Source organism: Delphinus delphis, chromosome 8 (genome assembly GCF_949987515.2).
Source record: "Delphinus delphis chromosome 8, mDelDel1.2, whole genome shotgun sequence".
NCBI lineage: Eukaryota > Metazoa > Chordata > Mammalia > Artiodactyla > Delphinidae > Delphinus > Delphinus delphis.
Genome location: NC_082690.1, coordinates 74,332,371 through 74,351,514, shown reverse-complemented (window position 1 = coordinate 74,351,514; position 19,144 = coordinate 74,332,371). Strand labels below are relative to the sequence as shown.

The window sequence follows — 19,144 nt, the reverse complement described above, 5'->3', positions numbered from 1 at the left end:
ACGTCAGTAATTTGTTTAGAACAAGAGGGAACCAGGGTGTAAAATGCAAACGAGAAAAATGAAACCTGCCTTTACTGCAGGAGCCACAACCCCCAGCCCCCGACCTGTGAAAGGGCACCACTAACAGACAGCAAACAACCGACTACACAAGATTTAGAAAGGTCAGAAGTAGCAAGTGTTTCAAGCTGTGCAAATGACACTCACGTTGTCAATCAACGGTCAGCTACTAGGAAACAAGTCATACCCTTCAACCAACAGAGGTGACAACGCCAGAAAATCTGAATTGAGCTCTACAAAAAATGAGAAAAAACACTTCACATCTGACTTTCTCCCATCACTAGGGCTAGAGCGGCCTGTTGCTGCTTCATAGATAACTGAATCTCTGAGAGGTGAGGTGACTTGCTGTTGGAAAAGGATTAACAAAACCTTTTCCCCTTCTGCATGAGAATTTGACCTTGGGTTAACCTTCTATCTCTGTTCCCCTGGAAACTTGATAAAGACAGAATGTCAGCTATGTTATCAAGCAACACTACTCATGATAAAATTGACCCTGGACAGTTATACCACATCTGGACGGACAAGAGCTATAAACGAGGGCCTGTTGACGGCCACCATCATTTTGGGTTCCTTTGAGTGCCGTGACTCTTACCGATCGGGCCCAAGCAGATCGGTGGGAACCACAGAAGTTTTGCATGTGGAGCTGGTACAAGAGATACTGGCTCTTGTAGGTCACGTGGCTTTTAAGCTAGAGAGACTCCTACACCTGCCCCCTGCGGGTCTTGTTCCCTCATACCTGAGCTGTCACCTGAGGTGGGAGAGGGGAGTGATAGCCCCTGGATGCTGCGTGGACTGCTGTCTATACTGCTGTGAGGACCACTCCTATGGAACAGAAACGTCCGCACTGCCCTGCCAACAACCTGTGATTCCCCTCTGTCCCCTGAGGAGTGGAATGGTGCCAGGTGTGGCCTGTGATGGTCCGAGCGTGATTCTGAACACATGCCGCAGTGAGCAGTGCACCTGCCCAAAGCCACACTCCTGGGAGGTGGCAGGGCCAGAACTGAAACGCAGTTGGCTGTCTTCAAGGTAAACATTTTCTCTTTAATTGCAGGGCCCAAACCTTTTCTCCTGAGATAACTGTACTCTGGCCCAAGAGACTGGTGCAACTGGTGTAAACACTTGCCAGACATTCTTTTCGCCTCCAGTGTCACATGAGGTCCCTAGGTTTGGAAGCATCTATCCCATCCTGCCTGCCCACCTCAACAGCGGGGTCAGCTGAGTCATTTCTAGATGATTCTCCCAGTGTAGGCAGCTCTTTGCAGGAAACTGCCCTCAGCAGGAAGCCCCTTTTCTTGTCACTTTAGCAAAGCTACATTGTAACTAACTTTTAAACCAGGCACCCCCCACCATGCTCTACTCATCTCCAGCCCAAGCACACCTTTCAAGTCTTTTGATTACACAATACCTTGCCTAACTTCAAAGTAGTAGAAATGAAGCATAAGTAATTAACGGACGACGAGATCTCTTCCGTAGCTTCCCCTTCAGTAATCTCCCGAACAAACACTGTGAACAAGATAGCATCTAGAGGGAGATCCCGAGGAGGCGACAAGGCTGCCCACAAGGCTGCACACAGGGGGGTGGCGACGACTCTGACCCCATCTCAATGATTAACCGAGCTTACTTCCCTGTTTCCTTTAAAAGCTTTCATGGCCGAGCAGAATCTTTAGAGGTAGTTTTGGGGGACACTGGGTCCACCATCGCCCCAGATTGCCAGCATTCTGGTTAAAGGCACCTTTCCTTTCTATCAACATCTGTGAGAATTGATTTTGTAAGCAGCGAGCAGTGGGACCTATTCACTTCATTTGATAACACCAGAGACTTCTCTAAATGCAATGATACCCTGGTTCAAACCTCTAGATGATTTTTTAAGCCTTCAGACAATTATGGCTTCAGGCTGGAGGGTCATGGTGATGTCACACCTGATTCCCAAACCAAGGTGACTGTCACCCATGAGCACAGACGGGTACCCAAGCTCTCCCCTTGCCTGGGGTGACAGTTCTGGAATGGCAGAGGTCCCCTGATGACCAAGGGAGGTCCTATGCTGCCACAGAAATGATCTTACAGAAGTTTCCCTCTACAGGCCCTCCACGGGATGTGAGGTTATTAATACAGTGAACACAACACAGGTCCTCCCAGATTAACACCTGACCAGAAGAGTGGATGCATCATTCCTTCCCAGCCTCCCCTTCCTCTGCTCTCAGCAAAAATCTTCAGATGGAAATCAGGGCAAACGATGTCACCTCTCTGAGGTGCCCCCCAGCCTTCTGGCTAAGCGGATCTTTATCCTCGCCACTTTGAGCACAGCCCTATCACAGGACAAGTGAGCACCTCCCCCTCCCCTACAAACAGCCCGAAGCTGGGCACAAATGGTGACAAAACAAATGAAGGCAAGAAACAACATGAAACAGGTGCACCCCAACCATATTCTCTTCTGTGTGACCTGGACCACTGAATCAATTCCATCTAGTCTAAACTTTAGGTCAGCATCTTGATTAACAGCAGACCTAATTTTAGGTCAGCATCTTGATTAACGGCAGAACATGGGCAACTTCTTCGTGCGTCCCTCTCCCAACCATTAAGTCTGATAAAGAACTTGCTTTGCCAACCACTAAGTGACAAGTTTATAGAGATTCTAAATCAATGTTACTCAGACATGACATCATGCTGAAGGCTGTAAAACCCCGTTTCTAGCCATGTCTGGCTCTCCTCTTCTGCCACGACAGGTAGGAGTGAACAGAGAGGAAGAAAGTGACCCAGAGAATGAACACCCGAGGAAGGAACCCACCAGAAAGCGCTGATGGGGCTCACATTAGGCAAGGCCAAACAGCCAGTGAAAACTTCGCCGTGGCTTAGTGCCAGAGGACTTTAGACTCACTTTACAGAAGGGGAAACTGAGGCCCGGAGAAGCGTCTTGAAGGAGGTCATGCCAGGTGGTAGTGAGCTTGATCTCAAACCCAAGTGCTTTTGTACTACGCCACACTCACTAGTTGTGACTCTCAGCAAAGTGTCAATAAAAACAGTCAGTTTTTAGCAAATGATCTTGTTATTTCAGCTTCTTAAAACAATTTGCTTCATTTCTAAGGCAAGGTATTTTTTGCCCAAGAGAGTGAAAATAAAAGTGTCAAGTGTGGAGAGAAACTAGACTTCTCACACATTGTTGCTGGGAATTATAAACAGGGATAACCTTTGGGGAGCAAAATTTGGCACTGTTAAAACAACTGTAAAATGTGCATACATTCTTCAATGCAGTAATTCCACCGAAATGGTTGTATACATGCAAAAAAGACCTACAAGGATGTTCATCTCAGTGCTATTTATAATATCAAAAAATTAGAAGCAACCTAAATGAAAGTGATTAAAAATATTAAGGTAAATTCATACTATGAAGTACTATGCAACTATTTTATGAAGAGAGAATGACCTATAAAAAGGGCTGTCCATGATTTGTTGATCTTATTTATAACTTAAAATGTCATATACGTATGTGTGTGTGAGACTGGGTGTATATGTACAAGGCTCCTGTGAAAATTAAATATTACTAATAAAGCACTTCAAATAGCTCCTGCCAAAGAGTGAACATTAGGAAAAATTTATCAAAATGTTATAGTATATAAATCAACTATACTTTGATTTAAAAAGAGGAACTATTAAAATAACTTTAAACAAACAAAAAATGTGATAGTATATGTCTGAAAATAATATAGAAGAATATACACTAAGCGGCTAACACTGGCTTTGTCTGAGAGGTGGGATTATATAGGGTTCTTTTTCTTTTAATAAATTTGTGTTGTTCGAATACTTTAATGTAATTATTTTTGTATTGAAAATATAGTAAAGATATGCTTTCTACAAAATGAAGAAAACCTTATTATTCAGAAAAGAACATCCTCCGTATGCACAGAATTCAGTCTAGCAATGCTAGTAAACATTCCAAATTTGCATGACGCACTAAATACTTTAGACCTGTATTAGATTGCTGGCAGTGTTAACCTGTTCAGAGGATGTAAGTGAGGGAATGGAAGGAAGAGAAAACAGATCATGTCACAAATGTTGAGAAAGAACAGCTATTTCCTCTCCCCTGAAAATCTGTGATTCTGGCCTGGAGCCCTAGAGCCACTCGGAGCCAACAGAGGAAGTGAAGGGCCGCCGCGCGTCCTGGCCATTCCTTAACAGATGTTTCGCAGCCGATCCTGCTGACACATCCTGCAGGCCGGGCAGGGCCCTGTATGGTTGTTGCCTGCAGGAGTGCGAATCCAAACGCAGGCCTAAACCATGGCAGTGATAATGATACAACAAATAACTAGCAGGTTTTCCTAAAGGCTAAGGCTCTGCAGACTTTCCTCCAAACCTACAGAATCTGAAATCTGAACTTTTAGGAAAACTAACAGGTCGTGTTGCTGTACAGAACATTTCTTTCTGGGTTTTGTGTATCAACTATGCACTTGGTCACTTTATGGAACAATGTAATGAACTGTGAGTCCTAGGTTTTTTTCTAGTTACTACCTGTTAGTTTTCTTCTGCTTTACATCTCAGTTGATTGCCCAGTATAATCAGAACTAAATTCAGTGATGATGACAAAAGGAGACTTGTTTCTTTGGGTGTGATTTTAAGAGGAAATCTTTAGTGTTTCCCCACAAAGTACAAAGTGCTCTGGGGTTTTTGAAAAGTTGCCTGTTACAATCTCCTTTTATTCCTCTTTATCCTTTTTAAAAACCGGGACTAGGTGTTGAAATACTTTTGTCATTTATTGACAGAATGATGGATTTCTCATTGAACTTAGTGATGTGATTAGATCAATTCCTAGGACCGGGATTCTCGGGTCAATGGATCACATAGAAAAGCCTATGAACTGGTTCACCTGAGAATGAAACGCCAGAGCACAGTGCAGTCCGGGTCTGACTGACTCACAAGAAAGCTTCAGGGGAGGACAGGTAATGAGATTCTATCACGGACTTGACCTCATGGGAAAGCAGTCCACACCTCAACTATAGCACCAACCACACTGAACTGCAACTCAGCTGCTCAAAGAGTTTCTCTCTCCAAGATTTCTCCAGGTAAAGGATGATATCTTATGCACCCAAGTACCTGTTGTGTCTTTCACATGGCCAGGTGGCTGAGTTATTTCTGTTCCGTCCCCACAAACTATATTTTGCATGCAAGCCGCCTACCTCAGTCTGCAACCAAGGTCAGACTCAAGGGAGTACACAGGGAACATGAAGAAAGGAGGAGGAAATAACGAGTCTCTGAAGGCAAAATCACATGACCCCGTTACTTCAGGATGGTGGAAAAGTATTAGTAAAAAATACTGAGGCCTGGGAATTCCCTGGCGGTCCCGTGGTTAGGACCCAGCGCTTTCACTGCCAGGGCCCAGGTTCGATCCCTGGTCGGGCAGCTAAGATCCCACAAGCCACGTGGCTCTGCCTAAATAAATAAATAAATAAAATCTAGGTCTGCCCCAACCTTGCTTTACCTCAGCTCCCCAGGATAGGAGAGGGATAATAAACACACCTCCCACGCACCTGAACCTCCATCAGTAATTTTTATCACTGTAAATCCTTGCAGGATTTTGAGCGCATCATAGCTCACACAACATTCTCACGCACGTCCCCTCACTTGACACTCCTCACAGACATCCCAGGGGACAGGACAGAACCAGAGTTCAAAGCTGGGAGTCAGACCTGGATATGAATTCTGGCACTCAATTAACAGGGAGGGCAAGTTACTAAATCTCATTTAGCCTCATCTTCTTTACCTGTAAAACTGGGGTAATATTTACCTCATGGAATGCTTCTGAAGATCAAGTATAACATAGTGAAAATCAAAGTCCCTAGCACATGTTACGTGCTCAACAAGTAAGTACGATTTCCTTTCCTTCTGACACCGGAGTTTCTCCCTGGGACAATGCCTCTATTAGCATTCACAGCCACCGTCCTTCAGGAGGCCTCCCGGCTGTCTGCTTAAGGCACAAGTGGCAACCCCTGCCCAGGACAGAGGCAGACTGGTGGCTGCCCCAGTGCCAGTGGGGAGCCCCTGGCTGGGCTGCCTGAGTGGCCCTATGTCTGTGTGGGCTCTGGGACACAGGTCCAGCCACCAACCCTGCACCCTCCCACATATGTTCCCTCCACAGGGAACCTTTTATTTTCTCAATTTTTTGGACATTGGCCTCATACCCGTCCTTCAGACTGTTTTATGTCTATCCTCCCCAAAGGACTATGGGACAAGGGCAGGCTTCCCAAACACCTTCTCCTCTCTCCCTTCTCCCTCAACCTGCACACCTCTAACCAGCTCTCAGTGGCAGGGTTTCAAGCATTTCTTTTCTACTTCCAGGAAAAGCACAGTATTAATTGTGGTTCTGGAACCCAAGTGCCTCGGTTCAGTTCCAACTCCATTTCTCACCGTTTCTGGTGTGACCTCGGCAACTACTTAACCTCTCTTAACCTTAGTTTCATCCTTTGTAAATGGGGATAACAACACACTTTGGGGGAATTCAATGAGGCACACAGTAGGTACTCAACAAAATTTAGCTCTTTTCTATATTATGTATATATACATAAACGTATCTGGAAGGATATGCATAGAATGGTTTATAGTGGTATGCTTCAGGGAGCATACAGAGGAGAACTTTTATTTGACAGAAACTTACACCATTTTACAAGCATTCATTATTTTTGTAATTTAAGCACACTTTTAACAAGAATACACGGGTATGGTAAAGAAAAGGAAAGGAGGAGAGGGGAAGGGAGGTGGAAAAAAAAAGAAGAAGAAAAATGGTCTGCTCAAGGCGGAAGCCAAAGGCTGGGTCACAGTCATGATTGGTTGAGACATTCTGGTTATAGCTTTAGTGCTAGGTGCAGAGTTCCCCATGCCTTGTCAGAGAAAACTTCTGCCGTATATATGTCAGCCTTACACAGATTTCCTTCATATTTCCTCCAGTGTTCCAGGTGGGAGTGGGTGTGGGGGGAAGCCCAGTTCCATTGGATTAAGTTATCCTGGCATGGAGGGGTGCGGGCAGGGAGGTTCTGATCTCCCGCATGGTGGGACAGCTGCCCAGTCCCCTGGAGCACTGTGCGGGGGGCGGGCGGGGGTGTCTCCTGGGTCCCAGGGGAGGAGGGGGCACACCCAGGACAAGCCCTAGGAAGCTTCCACACTACCAGGCAGGAAATGCTTCCAAGGGACCTGGGCATGCCCCCCTAAGAAGTCTAGACCACTTTGCGTGGGAGGAAAAAGGGAGGGCTCTGTCTCTTATTGAAGAATCTTCTGAGCGGTTTCAATTTCCCTATTTCTCCAATGTGTCATGAGATACAGACTGCAGCAAGCAAAGGTTTGTTTTACTACCTTCTGTGCAAGAGTCCCCACAGGGCTACTTACATTTCCTCCCCAACCTAAAAGCTCAGTACTATGCATAGTAAAAAAAATCATATCCTTTTTTGGCAAGAGCTACATTATCAGAATACCAAGAGGAATGCTGCCTACTCTTTATGTGTAGCCAAGATATTCATCTAGCCAACCCACATTTTGGACTTTTTCAAAGGGTGAAAACCCTCCTTGTTCCTAACTTCCCTCACATCACTTCTGATGGGTAAAAACCTTATCGGCTCACAAAATGCATGCCCCAAGCAGCTTGCATTTCTAGAAAACCACCTCCTGTATAGAGAATATTCTATGAATGTTTTCAAATTGCAAATGCTACATTGCTTCTATGTGTCTTCTGGGCTCCACCCAGACAAACACAGCTGTTCCTGCTGGCAACTATGAATATGTAATATTTTCCCCACCTTATTAATACCTCTTCCAACAAAGTTCCCGCCAGCCAAGCATGTCCTTGTGACCCGTTCCCATCACCGTTTGCCACCCCACACTCACCCAATAGAACTGGATCTTCTATAAAGGAAGATGCCAGAAAGGACCCCCAAGAAGGTGGCTTACCTTTCTCATGGCTGCTTGCTGGTGGGGGTGGGAGTGGGGAGGTGACCGGTTTGGACTTGTCATAGTTGTTAAAGCTCTGGCTCCGTCGGTTGTTAGCAGGGGCTGACCCTCCGCGTGTTTTGGCCTCGCTGCCTGCAGCGGATACCCTCGCGGTAGGACCTGGAAGTCTAAAAGGCAAAAGCAACAGGCTTCAGTCTCAGGAGAACGGCAGTACCTCAGAAGGTACTGCAGCCATGCAGGAGGTAAAAGAAACCATTCAAGGCATCGGGTCGGTGGCGGCTTGCCAGTCCAAGGACTTACTGGAACCACCACAAACATCTAGGCTAGTAATGACCCCAGTGAAGTCCAAAAGCCAGGTGTGAGTAGTTTTCCTTCGAACACAGAGAGAAATATACGAATATGTCTGCTGATTAGAAATACAAAGCTCGGGAGTTCCCTGGTGTAATAGTGGTTAGGATCCTGGGCTTTCACTGCTGTGGCCCAGGTTCAATCCCTGGTCAGAGAACTGAGATCCCACAAGCCACACAGCGTGGCCAAAAAAAATACAAAGCTCGTCTTACTTTTTCTCTTGGATGAGTAATTTTACTTTTCAATAGGGCCAAACCATGTCATCTCTAATTCTATCTAGGGTAGAACATAAAGGTCTGTTAAGACTCTAAACTGTTAAACTTGCGTGTGCATCTCTTTTGACAGACACTGAAAATGGTTTTTGCCATGATCTAGGGATGTAAGTATCAAGAAAGAGATATAATTTATGATGGTCAGAAAGGAAACTGCTACCTCAGAACCCAACTCATCTGCAATGAAAAATTATGGACTGGATGGAAACATTTGTTCAGACATACATTTTCCTTCAACATCTGACAACCTGTCTCCATAGACATTACTCTGAGTCTGAAGCTCAGCTTCTCTGCACAGTCGATGGATAAAATCATACATTCTTTCTGTAAAATGAGCAGGAATCTGTTAGCCTAAAGACAAACACACACTTTCCCTTTAAATAAAACACTTCATTTTTGGGTGGTTTGGGAAGTAAAGTCAGCAGACTAGTCTTAGGTAATGTGTCTAAAGATATTATGGCCCATTCCCCGAAGAGTTAAGGCTATGACTCCGCAAATCAGAATTTTGGTTCAGGGATTACTAAGCAGACTCTTTGCAATCATTAAAGTTGAAAGATGAATAAATGATGAAATATTTAGTTATATCTTTCAGCTAAAACCCACTTAGCAGTGTTGAAAAGCCACTGGAACCTCAGCTGACCAGCATTAGATCTAGCGATAAGTCTGAATTTTCAACTCATAAAGCTTTCAGCCTTCTCTTTCCACACAAATCTCTAAGCACCGAAGAAGTCTGCAGTCTGGAAGCATTTTCGATAGAAACAGGCAAACGCTTCAAACTTTTTCTTGTTGCCTGAGCGAGAAAAAATGGCTGCAGAGTACACAGAGAACATGAGCTGGTGTGAGAGGACTGTAAGATTTATACAGTTAAGAAGAAGCTGGCCCAGTTCCTTAACTGGGAGCTAGGAGAGAAGGAAGCGGGTGAGTTCTTCCCCCCAAAAGTGGCAGAGGGAAGGCCTCACTTCCCACTGCATTAGGAGGATTTGCCCCTCTGTTAATTTACCCCATCTTGTTTAGTGAAGATATTCACCCCACGAAGACAGGCACAGAGTGGGGTGCAAAACCAGCAGTGCCAGTGCCTGTGTTTGCGGACCAGAGGCGGCCAGATCAACTGATCAAGGAGGTCCAGCAATCTTGGCACCTCTCGGTTCTGCTTCCAATGCAAACAGCACCCTGCACGCCCTCCAAGACGGACAGTGTTACCCGAGGACTCCCAGCCAATGGCAGAGCTGCTGCAGGTGCAGGCGTGGGGCTCCTCAGGGCTGGACTCTGCAGGAGTCTGTACACCCACAGATAGGCCTGAAAAAGGATTATGGACATGTTCCAAGATGATGTCACAGCAACAGTTTTAAGTGGTGCAGGGTAACACAGGTGACAGTATTCTACTCCCGTGGCAAAGAACAGGGAAGCAAAAAGCAACGAGGAGGGAAAAGATGCTCGAGAGGCCCCACTGCCCTCACCTGGGGCTGGACCACAGATTTTTCAGAGCAGCACAGGGCCTTTATAGAGGCAAGAAATCAAAGTATTGGATGGGATGGCCACAACCTTGAATGAGGTAGGCAATTTGGTCCTCTGTGAGGCAGTGTGGTACAATGGGTAAAATAGCTTTTTCCATACAAATGTGGACATGACATTGGGCCAGTCTTATGATCTGAGATTCACGTTCCATATATGTCACTTTGGAATAACAGTAAAGTACCCAATCAGATAGCTGTGAACTTGGAATGGGACTTAAGGTCCAGCCTGATGTAAGTACTCAATGCATGCTGGTTCCCGTTAACATCCTCTCTGCTGAGCACAGATTCATAAAGGAATTGGACATTGTCATAAAGAAAACATGCTATGGTAGAAAAAAGAACCAGACAAATAAGGAAGGAATCAGGCAGATCTAGGTTAAAGCAGCAATAGAGAGCTGGACAAAAATCAACACACAAGAGTTGGAGATCAACGTTTCCAAAGAGGCAAGACAGGTTTTGGCAGACAGGATTCATCATCTCCCTAAGGAACATTCGAGGAGAGAAACTGCTTCATCCAAGAATCTGTGATGAAGAAACTGCTTCACCCAAGCATCTGTGACGAAGACCTTACACTTGGGGTACCTCTGAGCCATCTGTGGGGCCCAGACTGAAACATTCCCCAGTCTTGGATTAACTGAGACGGCTCTGGTTTCCTAGGGGTGGTCACCATCAGATCCTCTTCCTTGAGTCAGAACCTAGAGGTGCTACTCTGATGGGAGTGACCCATCCTTCAAATGGCTACAGGTTGTACCAAGTTTTCTGAGACACGGAAGAGGTCTCGAAGGCCTTGAGGGCGGCTGACGTGACAATAAGGGATGGTTGGCACATGCCGAGCCATCAAAAGCCACCATAAAGCTCAAGCCAGCTCATGTCACCCTCTACCTCATCACCATTACACCCTAGTGAGGACAGCTCCCTTAACTTGCCCAAATGGGAAAACTGGATGGAGACCAAGTAACTTCTTCCAAGTGTCAGAAGGAAGCCATGTGAACACTGTGCTTCAAAACTCGGGTTCTGTTGTGGATGGGGTGGGACAGTTGCTTGCTCCAAAGCAAGCCTCCCACATCCCTCTGAAATTTTCAGCAGTCTGCCTCACAAACAAAGGCCATGAATGAATGTGTGATGGATGGGAAGTAAGGTAAAAAAGCTTCGTTTGGATCCACCCAGGAGGGAACCAAAACATCCCTTGGGATGATGAGTCAATCCACAAACTGAATTAATTCAGACTGAATTGTGAATACAGGACTTCAGAGCCAAAGGTGACCACGAGATCCTAAGATACCTGAGCAATCCAGGTGAGGGCACTGGACTTCACAAACTGAAGCAGGGATGTGCTATGTCTGTGTTTCCTTATCTGTGAGTCCTTCCTTACCCCAATTCATATGTTGAGATTGTAATGCCCAATGTGATGGTATTAGGAGGTGGGGCCTTTGGGAAGTGATTAGGTCATTAGATAGAGCCCTCATGAGTGTTGCTTGTAAGTCACCCAGCCTGTGGTGTTTTATCATGGTGGCCCAAAAAGATTATCACAGGGTTCTAGTTCAATCTTATCTAGATCTTAAGGGGTAGATTGACCCTAGCTGACATCTCAATTACATACACATTGATAAAAGAATATGAAAGGTCAGAAGTAATTCAAAGAAGAGAAATAATGACCTCGGAAGTTGGAATGGTCAGGGAAGGTTCCAAATAAAAGCAACCCCAGAGCAAGATGTGGCATGTGGAATGAGAATGTGAGTAGAGGGCAAGAAGGGAGGGGGCAGAGGTGTCATGCAGAGGGAAGCTTGTAAAAAAAAAAAAAAGCACTGAAGAAAGAAAGGGCCAGTGTGTGCTGGGGCTTGGGGGACAGCGTGGGAGGAAATGAGGCTGGAAAACCAGGCGGGGGCAGCCCTCAGTGTCACACTATGAACCTTGGACTTGGTCCTGTCCTCCAGCAAGGAGGCATTCATTAGGGAAGCTGAGAACAGAGCTAGAGTTGAAAAGCAGAGTAGCTTCCAGTTCACAGTCACACAGGCCCCTGGCTAACATTCTGAAGTTCATTATTATTAACATCCTTGTGCATCAGGAGAACTTCTCTCAAGCCCCAGCCTGCAAGTAGCTGCTGTCTATTAGCATCATTCTTCTGCAGAGCTGGGTCTTGCTCATGTGGAACAGCTGCAGATACCACAACAGCTGCTGCCCAGCGATGCCTGCCTCATCAAGAAAAAGCAGAGAGAGGAGAGTGCAGCAAGTCAACCTCAAATCATCCACACCCTACATCATCCACAGTGCCAGAAGGTTTCAATGGCTCCTTTGCAAGAAGGACTCTACTTCCCATGATCATCCCACGTCCAAACAACAGTTACAAAATGAGAGGACACAGATGTGTTCTGAAACACACACGCGTTGCTTTTTTAAAAAATGAAGTTTAAGGGAAGAGGTGTAACAAAGAGGCAGAAGGAAAATCCTGCTGCTATGGGAGCTATGGTCAATTTCTCCAACATGTGCACAGCCGAGCAGGCAGGATGGTAAGACTGTTGTTCCTGGCACATAACCTGTGCGTGCATCCCGGCTCCACGCGTTGTACGTGCTGACGGGAAGAAAGCCGTTCTTCTCCCCCAAACCACTTCAAAGGCTGGGAGCAGAAGATGGCCCTCCCAGGAAAGATGGCAGCTTGTGTGCACATGCTCAGGACCTTGGGGGTGGGGGTGGGGGTGGAGGTCATAATTGGAGATGCTTTTGCTAGACAAGATGATTAAATGCTAAACCTCTCATCTCCACGGCATCTGCTTTTCAGCAGCTGGGCAGAGACGGCTGAACTACTAGCCACACTGATTCTTCTCCACAAGATGGTCTTACAGAGATCGACTCTGTGAGACTCGCTAGAGCTGGTCCAGATCAACCCAAACCACCAACATCGCCCTATCAGCTAGTTATGGTGCACGGATTACATGCCAGGCTGCAAAGGGCTGGAAATGACTTTATTTAGTCCACATAGCACTGTGACTATGTGGGGCAGGACTACCCCATTTTACCAATAAGGAAACACAGGCTCATGGAGATTAAATAATGGGTCCAGGTAACACAGTAAGTGGTGAAAACGGTGTTTGTTAGGTTCGACTGCAAAGCTGCACTCTTCGTTACCATGCTTCAATGCCTCCCACAGGTAGAATAAGCCTAAATACCTGAGGCTCACCAGGGACGCCAAGAGGCAACACAGTGGTCAAAGGTGGAAATTCATGGAAATCCTTCATCCCTGTACCAGTTCCCTCCATGAGCCCCTTCCCCGTAGATTCAAGATGAGGCTTCCCACCTGCTCAACATCCTTGGTGCCTATCTAGGTGTTTGGCTCTGGTCGGTGTTCAATCAATGTTTGCACCTGAACAAGAGACCTATTTCCAAAGCTCTGGGAGAGGTATCCTACTCAGCCAGAGGGGTAGGTAGGTCAACAAGTTGACCCTGTTTCTTTTGGCAACCAGACTTTACTACTATCCCTGGTGGTGCCTGATCAGCTAAAATGTTTATCAAGGTTGTGCTCAAGTCTAGGGGCGGGGAAGTGGGCGGAGCAGAAGGCAAGGAGTGTTAGACGAATAATAAAATGAAGACCATCCCTTTGTCAGGCTCGTCAGAAACAAAATGCATCCAAGAGAAACTCTAGATGAGGGATAGGACCCTGATGGAAAGCCAGACCTTGGCTTCGGTCAACTTGGAAGCCTTGTGCCCAGCACGCCCTCAGGGCAGGGCAGACACGCCCTCATTCTTCAGTTCTTCCTCTCTTCCCCCCCAACCCCACTCCACCGCCTTCCATCGTTTGGGACTGATAATAATAGATCATTCACGGGATGGGCATGTGCTTCCAATTAGATTCTTTCCCAGCTAGTTCCTGTTTTCTCTCTCTTCCAGAAGTAAGCACATCGGGGGAACAAACACTAGATTTCAGGTTTCCTCCAAGCTCCCCACCCCCTTCCTTTCCTGTGTATGGACTTTGCATGACACTCAAAAAAAAAAAAAAAAAAAGGGATCCCAGGTTACCAGTGCAGTGGTGGGGGGAGGCCATCTATCTGACTTGGGCCTCGTGCTGCTGGGAAAGCAGTCACTCTCTAACAGCGTGCTATGGACTCATGTTTGTGTCCCCTGCTCCCCAAATACATATGTTGTCATCCCAGTGTGACGGTATCTGGAGACGGGGTCTCTGGGAGGTAATGAGGTCATGAAAGTGGAGCCCTTGTGATGGGGTTAGTGCCTTGGAAGAAGAGACAGAGACGGGAGAGCTTGCTTTCTCTCTGCTCTCCACCATGTGAGGACACAGGAAGAACACAGCCATCTGGAAAACGGGAAGAGGGCTCTCACCAGAACACAACCACGTTGGCACCCTTATCTTGGATTTCCCAGCCTCCAGAACTGTGAGAAATAAATCTCCATTAAGTCACTCAGTCTATGGTGATGTGTAGTAGCAGCCTGAGCAGACTAAGACACATGCCTATGAGATGCAGTGATGAATGTAGGGCCCCCAGAACCAAGTCTGGGTAGCATGCTGACTTGTCCTACAGAGAAGCAGCCGCCCTGTGGCTTCTTCCTGCAGCCAGACGGATCCTGAGTTGGGCCTCCCCATGCGTAAACTTTTTAGAAAAGTTAACTGGTTAGAAAAGGCACCCACTGGCGCCTAAGAGTGTGGGGCAGCAAGCAGATGTTCTGTACCTATTTGTTCCATGAATACAGAGAGGAATGCCGTCTGGGCATCCCTTTACCTTTACGTGAGAATTCAATGAAAAAGAAATACCAGCCATAATGAGGAGGAGACTCTGTTTCTGTCAGGATGCTACAAGGGCAACATGATGCAAAGGTCAGGAGGAATGGCTGAAACATATAAGATTTTAAAAAGCAGCCTCACCAACCACGTAAGCACCAGAATTCAAGGAGGAGGAGGGGGTGGGGAGAGAGGTAACATAGTGGTTAAAGTGAGGGTTCTGGGGTGAGATTACCTGGGCTCAAATCCTGGTCTTTCCACTTTCTGTGTGACTTTGCTAACTTACCGAGAACTTCCTAAATTTTAGTTTCCTCATCTGTAAAATGGGGATAATAACATGACCTACCACAAGAATACCGATGTGAAGATTAAAAAAGATAATGTATTCAAATTGGCACATAATATGCATTCAATAAAAGTTAACTGTTGATACCTTTAAAACAGAGTAGATACAGGGATATAACTGGCGTTTGCCATTCCCTGAAACAGGTCCTGACAGGATGCGGGAGACACCAAAGTGAGTCAAGAGAATTAGTTAGTGAGCAGCCCTAATTATTATTTTCAGGGAATTGAGGTGATCTGTCCATGGTACACATGGTACACAAGAGCACCCAGAAACAAAAATGACACATTGCCTTATTGCCTTGTCTCCTCTGAACAACTGGATTCATGCCTCAGGTCTTTAAAACTCAAGAGAAAACCAATCCCACATTAGTAATTTTAATGACAGCACCAATAACAAAAAGCATAACACACATAAATGAGATGCAGGTGAGGTGGGATCAGGGCCAGGACAGAGCAGGGAGCCAAACTCATCATAAAACTACTATGGAAAACCACCTACAAACTCACCTCTCTAAATCAGAATGGACTTTGATGTCCAAGCAATCAAAGACAAAAAAAAAAAAAAAAAATCAATGAAATGCAGAAACAATACGTACAACTCAACCTCACTTACAGATCACACACACACACACACACACACACACACACACCTTCAACAACCCCATGGCCACTCTCAACTCTCCAACACTGGGTCATCAGCCAAAGCATGTTTGGTTTTCCCAAACTGCAAACATGACATGGGGAGGAGGACCAAAAGGAAACGCAGCCAGAACAAAAGGAACGAGGGGCTGGGTTGAAACCATGCTTCGCGGGACACGGAGAAAGTCTAACCTAGAGATCTTTTTCTGACCCAGAGTGAAGCGGATGATTTTGCTTTGTGATGAGTCCTTGGAAGATGCACTGCATGATAGGAAAGAAAAAAGTGGAAGAGATGAGTGAGGGGAGAGAAGATGCATTAGACACACGAATAAATAACAGGAGTCCTGTGATGATGCGAACGCCCCTGGTTTCCCTCTGCCTGCTTTGTCTACAATATGCAGCCTTCTTTCTAGGTCTGATTTGATAAATTTCCAACATGAAGAAATTGCTATCGAGATTATCTAAGAACTTTTGTGGTTTTCTTTTTTTTTTTTTCTTAACTCCAAATCTCTTTTCTGGTATCAGTCACTATAAGGCCTTCTTCCACAATGACAGTGAAGCCAGGGGTCTCGGACAAGTAAACTTTGTAACTTTCTAAAGTATTCAGATGTTTCTATTTCACATGCTTGTTCTACCAGGGTGGTTTTTCGATGAGTGTCCTCAACAGCCCATAAAGTTGACCCTAAACAAGGGTGGACGTGGAGATGTTTTCAAGTTTTGCTGGTCTTGGGAATTTTTGCTCTCCATGGTATAAAGCAGTGATCATTTCAAGTCTTCTGAACTTGCTACATTCTGGGCTTTGAACCATAAATTTATGAAGAATCGTGGTTGGACTTAATAAAAGGTTAAACTTATTTACTGCCTTATGAAAGACAGAAATATTTATCTTTCTCGCATCCATACATCTTATGCCACATTCATAAAAGGATATGAGGTGAGAAATACAATGTTAGTGTCATTAAACTTAGGAAGTGAAGGAAGAGACAGAAGTGAATGAATTAAAAAAAGTAATTGTTTGGATTGTTTCTAGAAAGCTAAATATTGATAACATGTAAGGTAGACACAGATGGAGAGGAATTTCATGAGGTGAAATGTGGAGCAAGTTCTCAGCCATCACGTAAATGAATAAGAAGAGCTGCAGGGTAAAAGGGAGTCTCCGTTCGGCGGCCATCACAGAGGAGTTGCTCTGATTCCTTCACGCCAATATCTCAAATTCCCTTGTTCAGCTTCTTATTAACAAACTCTCCTCTTATTAACAAACACTACGGGAAAGCGGTCCAGTTTTAGTATTTGCTATCCTGAGAGGTACAGTATTTAGGCATGTTTGTATGTGGCAGAGTTCTAATGAAGGATCAACACAAACCTGGTATTTGGGGGTTGCATCAACATTTGACGTTAAGGATCAAGGGTCTGAACCATTATCCTTGGGACTTTGGTTATCTAAGTCAGCATGTGGGGATAGAAATGCAATGAAACAAAGCCAGGGAAGTGATTTTACTCCTCTTAAATTTACAGCCAGAGCATGAGCACGGGGTATCACATCTCTAGACCTTGAGAACAAGATCATCCTCTGGAAGTAAAATTAGAAACTATCAGTATATAATGGATAAAACAAATCATCTGCGAAAGTAACACAATATGGGCCAAATACGGGATGAATGAGGACATACAGTAACTCCAGAGCCCAATTTGTGTCACCACATTGCAGGGTCAGGGGGCCATGATGGCAGGAACTACTCTGGAAAAAATGGATATAAAAACCTGGCTTACGTGAGTTTGGCTCGTCCTTAGGTAAAGCATTTATTTTTTATTTTTAAAAATTGCTGGCTACCTTGCGTGGCATGCAGGGTCCTAGTTTCCCGCCCAGGGATGGAACCCCTGCCCCCTGCAGTAGAAGAGCAGAGTCAGTCTCAACCACTGCACTGCCAGGGAAGTCCCCCCAGGTAAAGCGTTTATTAATAGTAGGATGTTTTTTCTTACTTGGAGATGGGTGTCCTGACTGGAACATCTGGTTCTTTTGAGAAGACAAATGCTTACTATGGAAAGGGATGCCTCAGGCTAGCACAGCTCAGTGACAAAAGCCCAGTGTTCCTCAACACACGTTCCTTGGAACCCTATGCAATGAGATGCTCTATAAAATAAGAAGAGTTCTGTGGCTCCGTTTGAGAATGCTTTCTACGCCGCCTTCTGAAGATTCCCAGTACACATGTGTTCCTCCCCCCACCCCAACCCCCCAGCTTCCTTATCTCAAGAAATGCCACCATTTTCCTAACCGCTCAAGCCAGAAATCTCGGCTTTCTCTGTGATTCCTCTCTCCCTCACTCTAGACAGTCAATCTACCTGTAGTTCTGTTGGCTCATCCTCCGAAATATCCTGAACTGGTCCATCTCCATATTTGCTCTACCACCTTGATCGAAGCCACTGTCATCTAGAGGACCACGGAAGCCTCTTAGCTAGGGTCTTTCCTTCTATTCTTGACCCTCCCACAGTCTTATTCTCCAGAGAGGAACAAAAGTGACTAAAAAAACAAACAAACAGAAAAACTGTAAATCAAATCAAGTCTCTCTCCTGCTCGACTCTCCAATGGCTTGTTACCTTTAGAATGAAATATCAACTCTTCAGCCTGTAGAGCCATCACTGTGACCTCACCTCAAGGGTCACGGGACTACAGAACTCTAGGGGCCACCGGTCAGCCCTCTTTGCTTATAGGTTGCCTTTCACTTCATACCCCCTTCACCCACTGAACTCCAGCCACACTAGCCTTCTTTCTGCTCCTCCAAGCTGCCAAGCTTACCCCTACCCCAGGGCCTTTGCACCAGCTGCTCCCGCTACCTGATCTATTCTACACCCGCATGGACAGCTCCCTGTCATTCGTATTTCCGCTTTGGTGTCATGTCCTCAGAGAAAGCCTCCCCTCAACCCAACCTAAATGATCAACCCGGTCCCTCTGATCCCATTATCTTATTGTACTACCACCATCGGATATTTCTCTTCCCCTTTTGTTTGCCTGCCCTCTTCAAGTAGAAAGTAGAGAGCAGGCACCTTGGCTATCTCATTCATCCTTGATCCCCCAGTGCCTAGGACAGTGCCGGGCACATAGAAGGCATTCAAACACTAACTGGATAAATGGATGCATATTGGCCGATTCAAGGATCTGAGTAGACCCTGCAGTAACAGTTATACAACTTAACCCAGAGGATTTCCCCATTTTTCCCCCATAGAACCCTTCCCCTGCGTGTTACCATCCAGGGAATAAGCACTCTGCAAAATGCAGTGTGGGCAATGACGTCCTGATCATTTAATCATCCAGGTCCGTC

General features: G+C 45.7%; 1 protein-coding gene across 1 annotated transcript in view; it reads right to left on the bottom strand.

Moving 5' to 3' along the window:
* Positions 1–19,144, bottom strand: part of NAV2 (neuron navigator 2) — a 401,022-nt gene that overhangs the window by 205,365 nt on the left and 176,513 nt on the right. Inside the window, exon 9 of the mRNA XM_060019685.1 lies at positions 7,984–8,150. Within this exon, the coding sequence (XP_059875668.1) occupies positions 7,984–8,150 (167 nt within the window). The remainder of the gene's footprint in view (positions 1–7,983; positions 8,151–19,144) is intronic.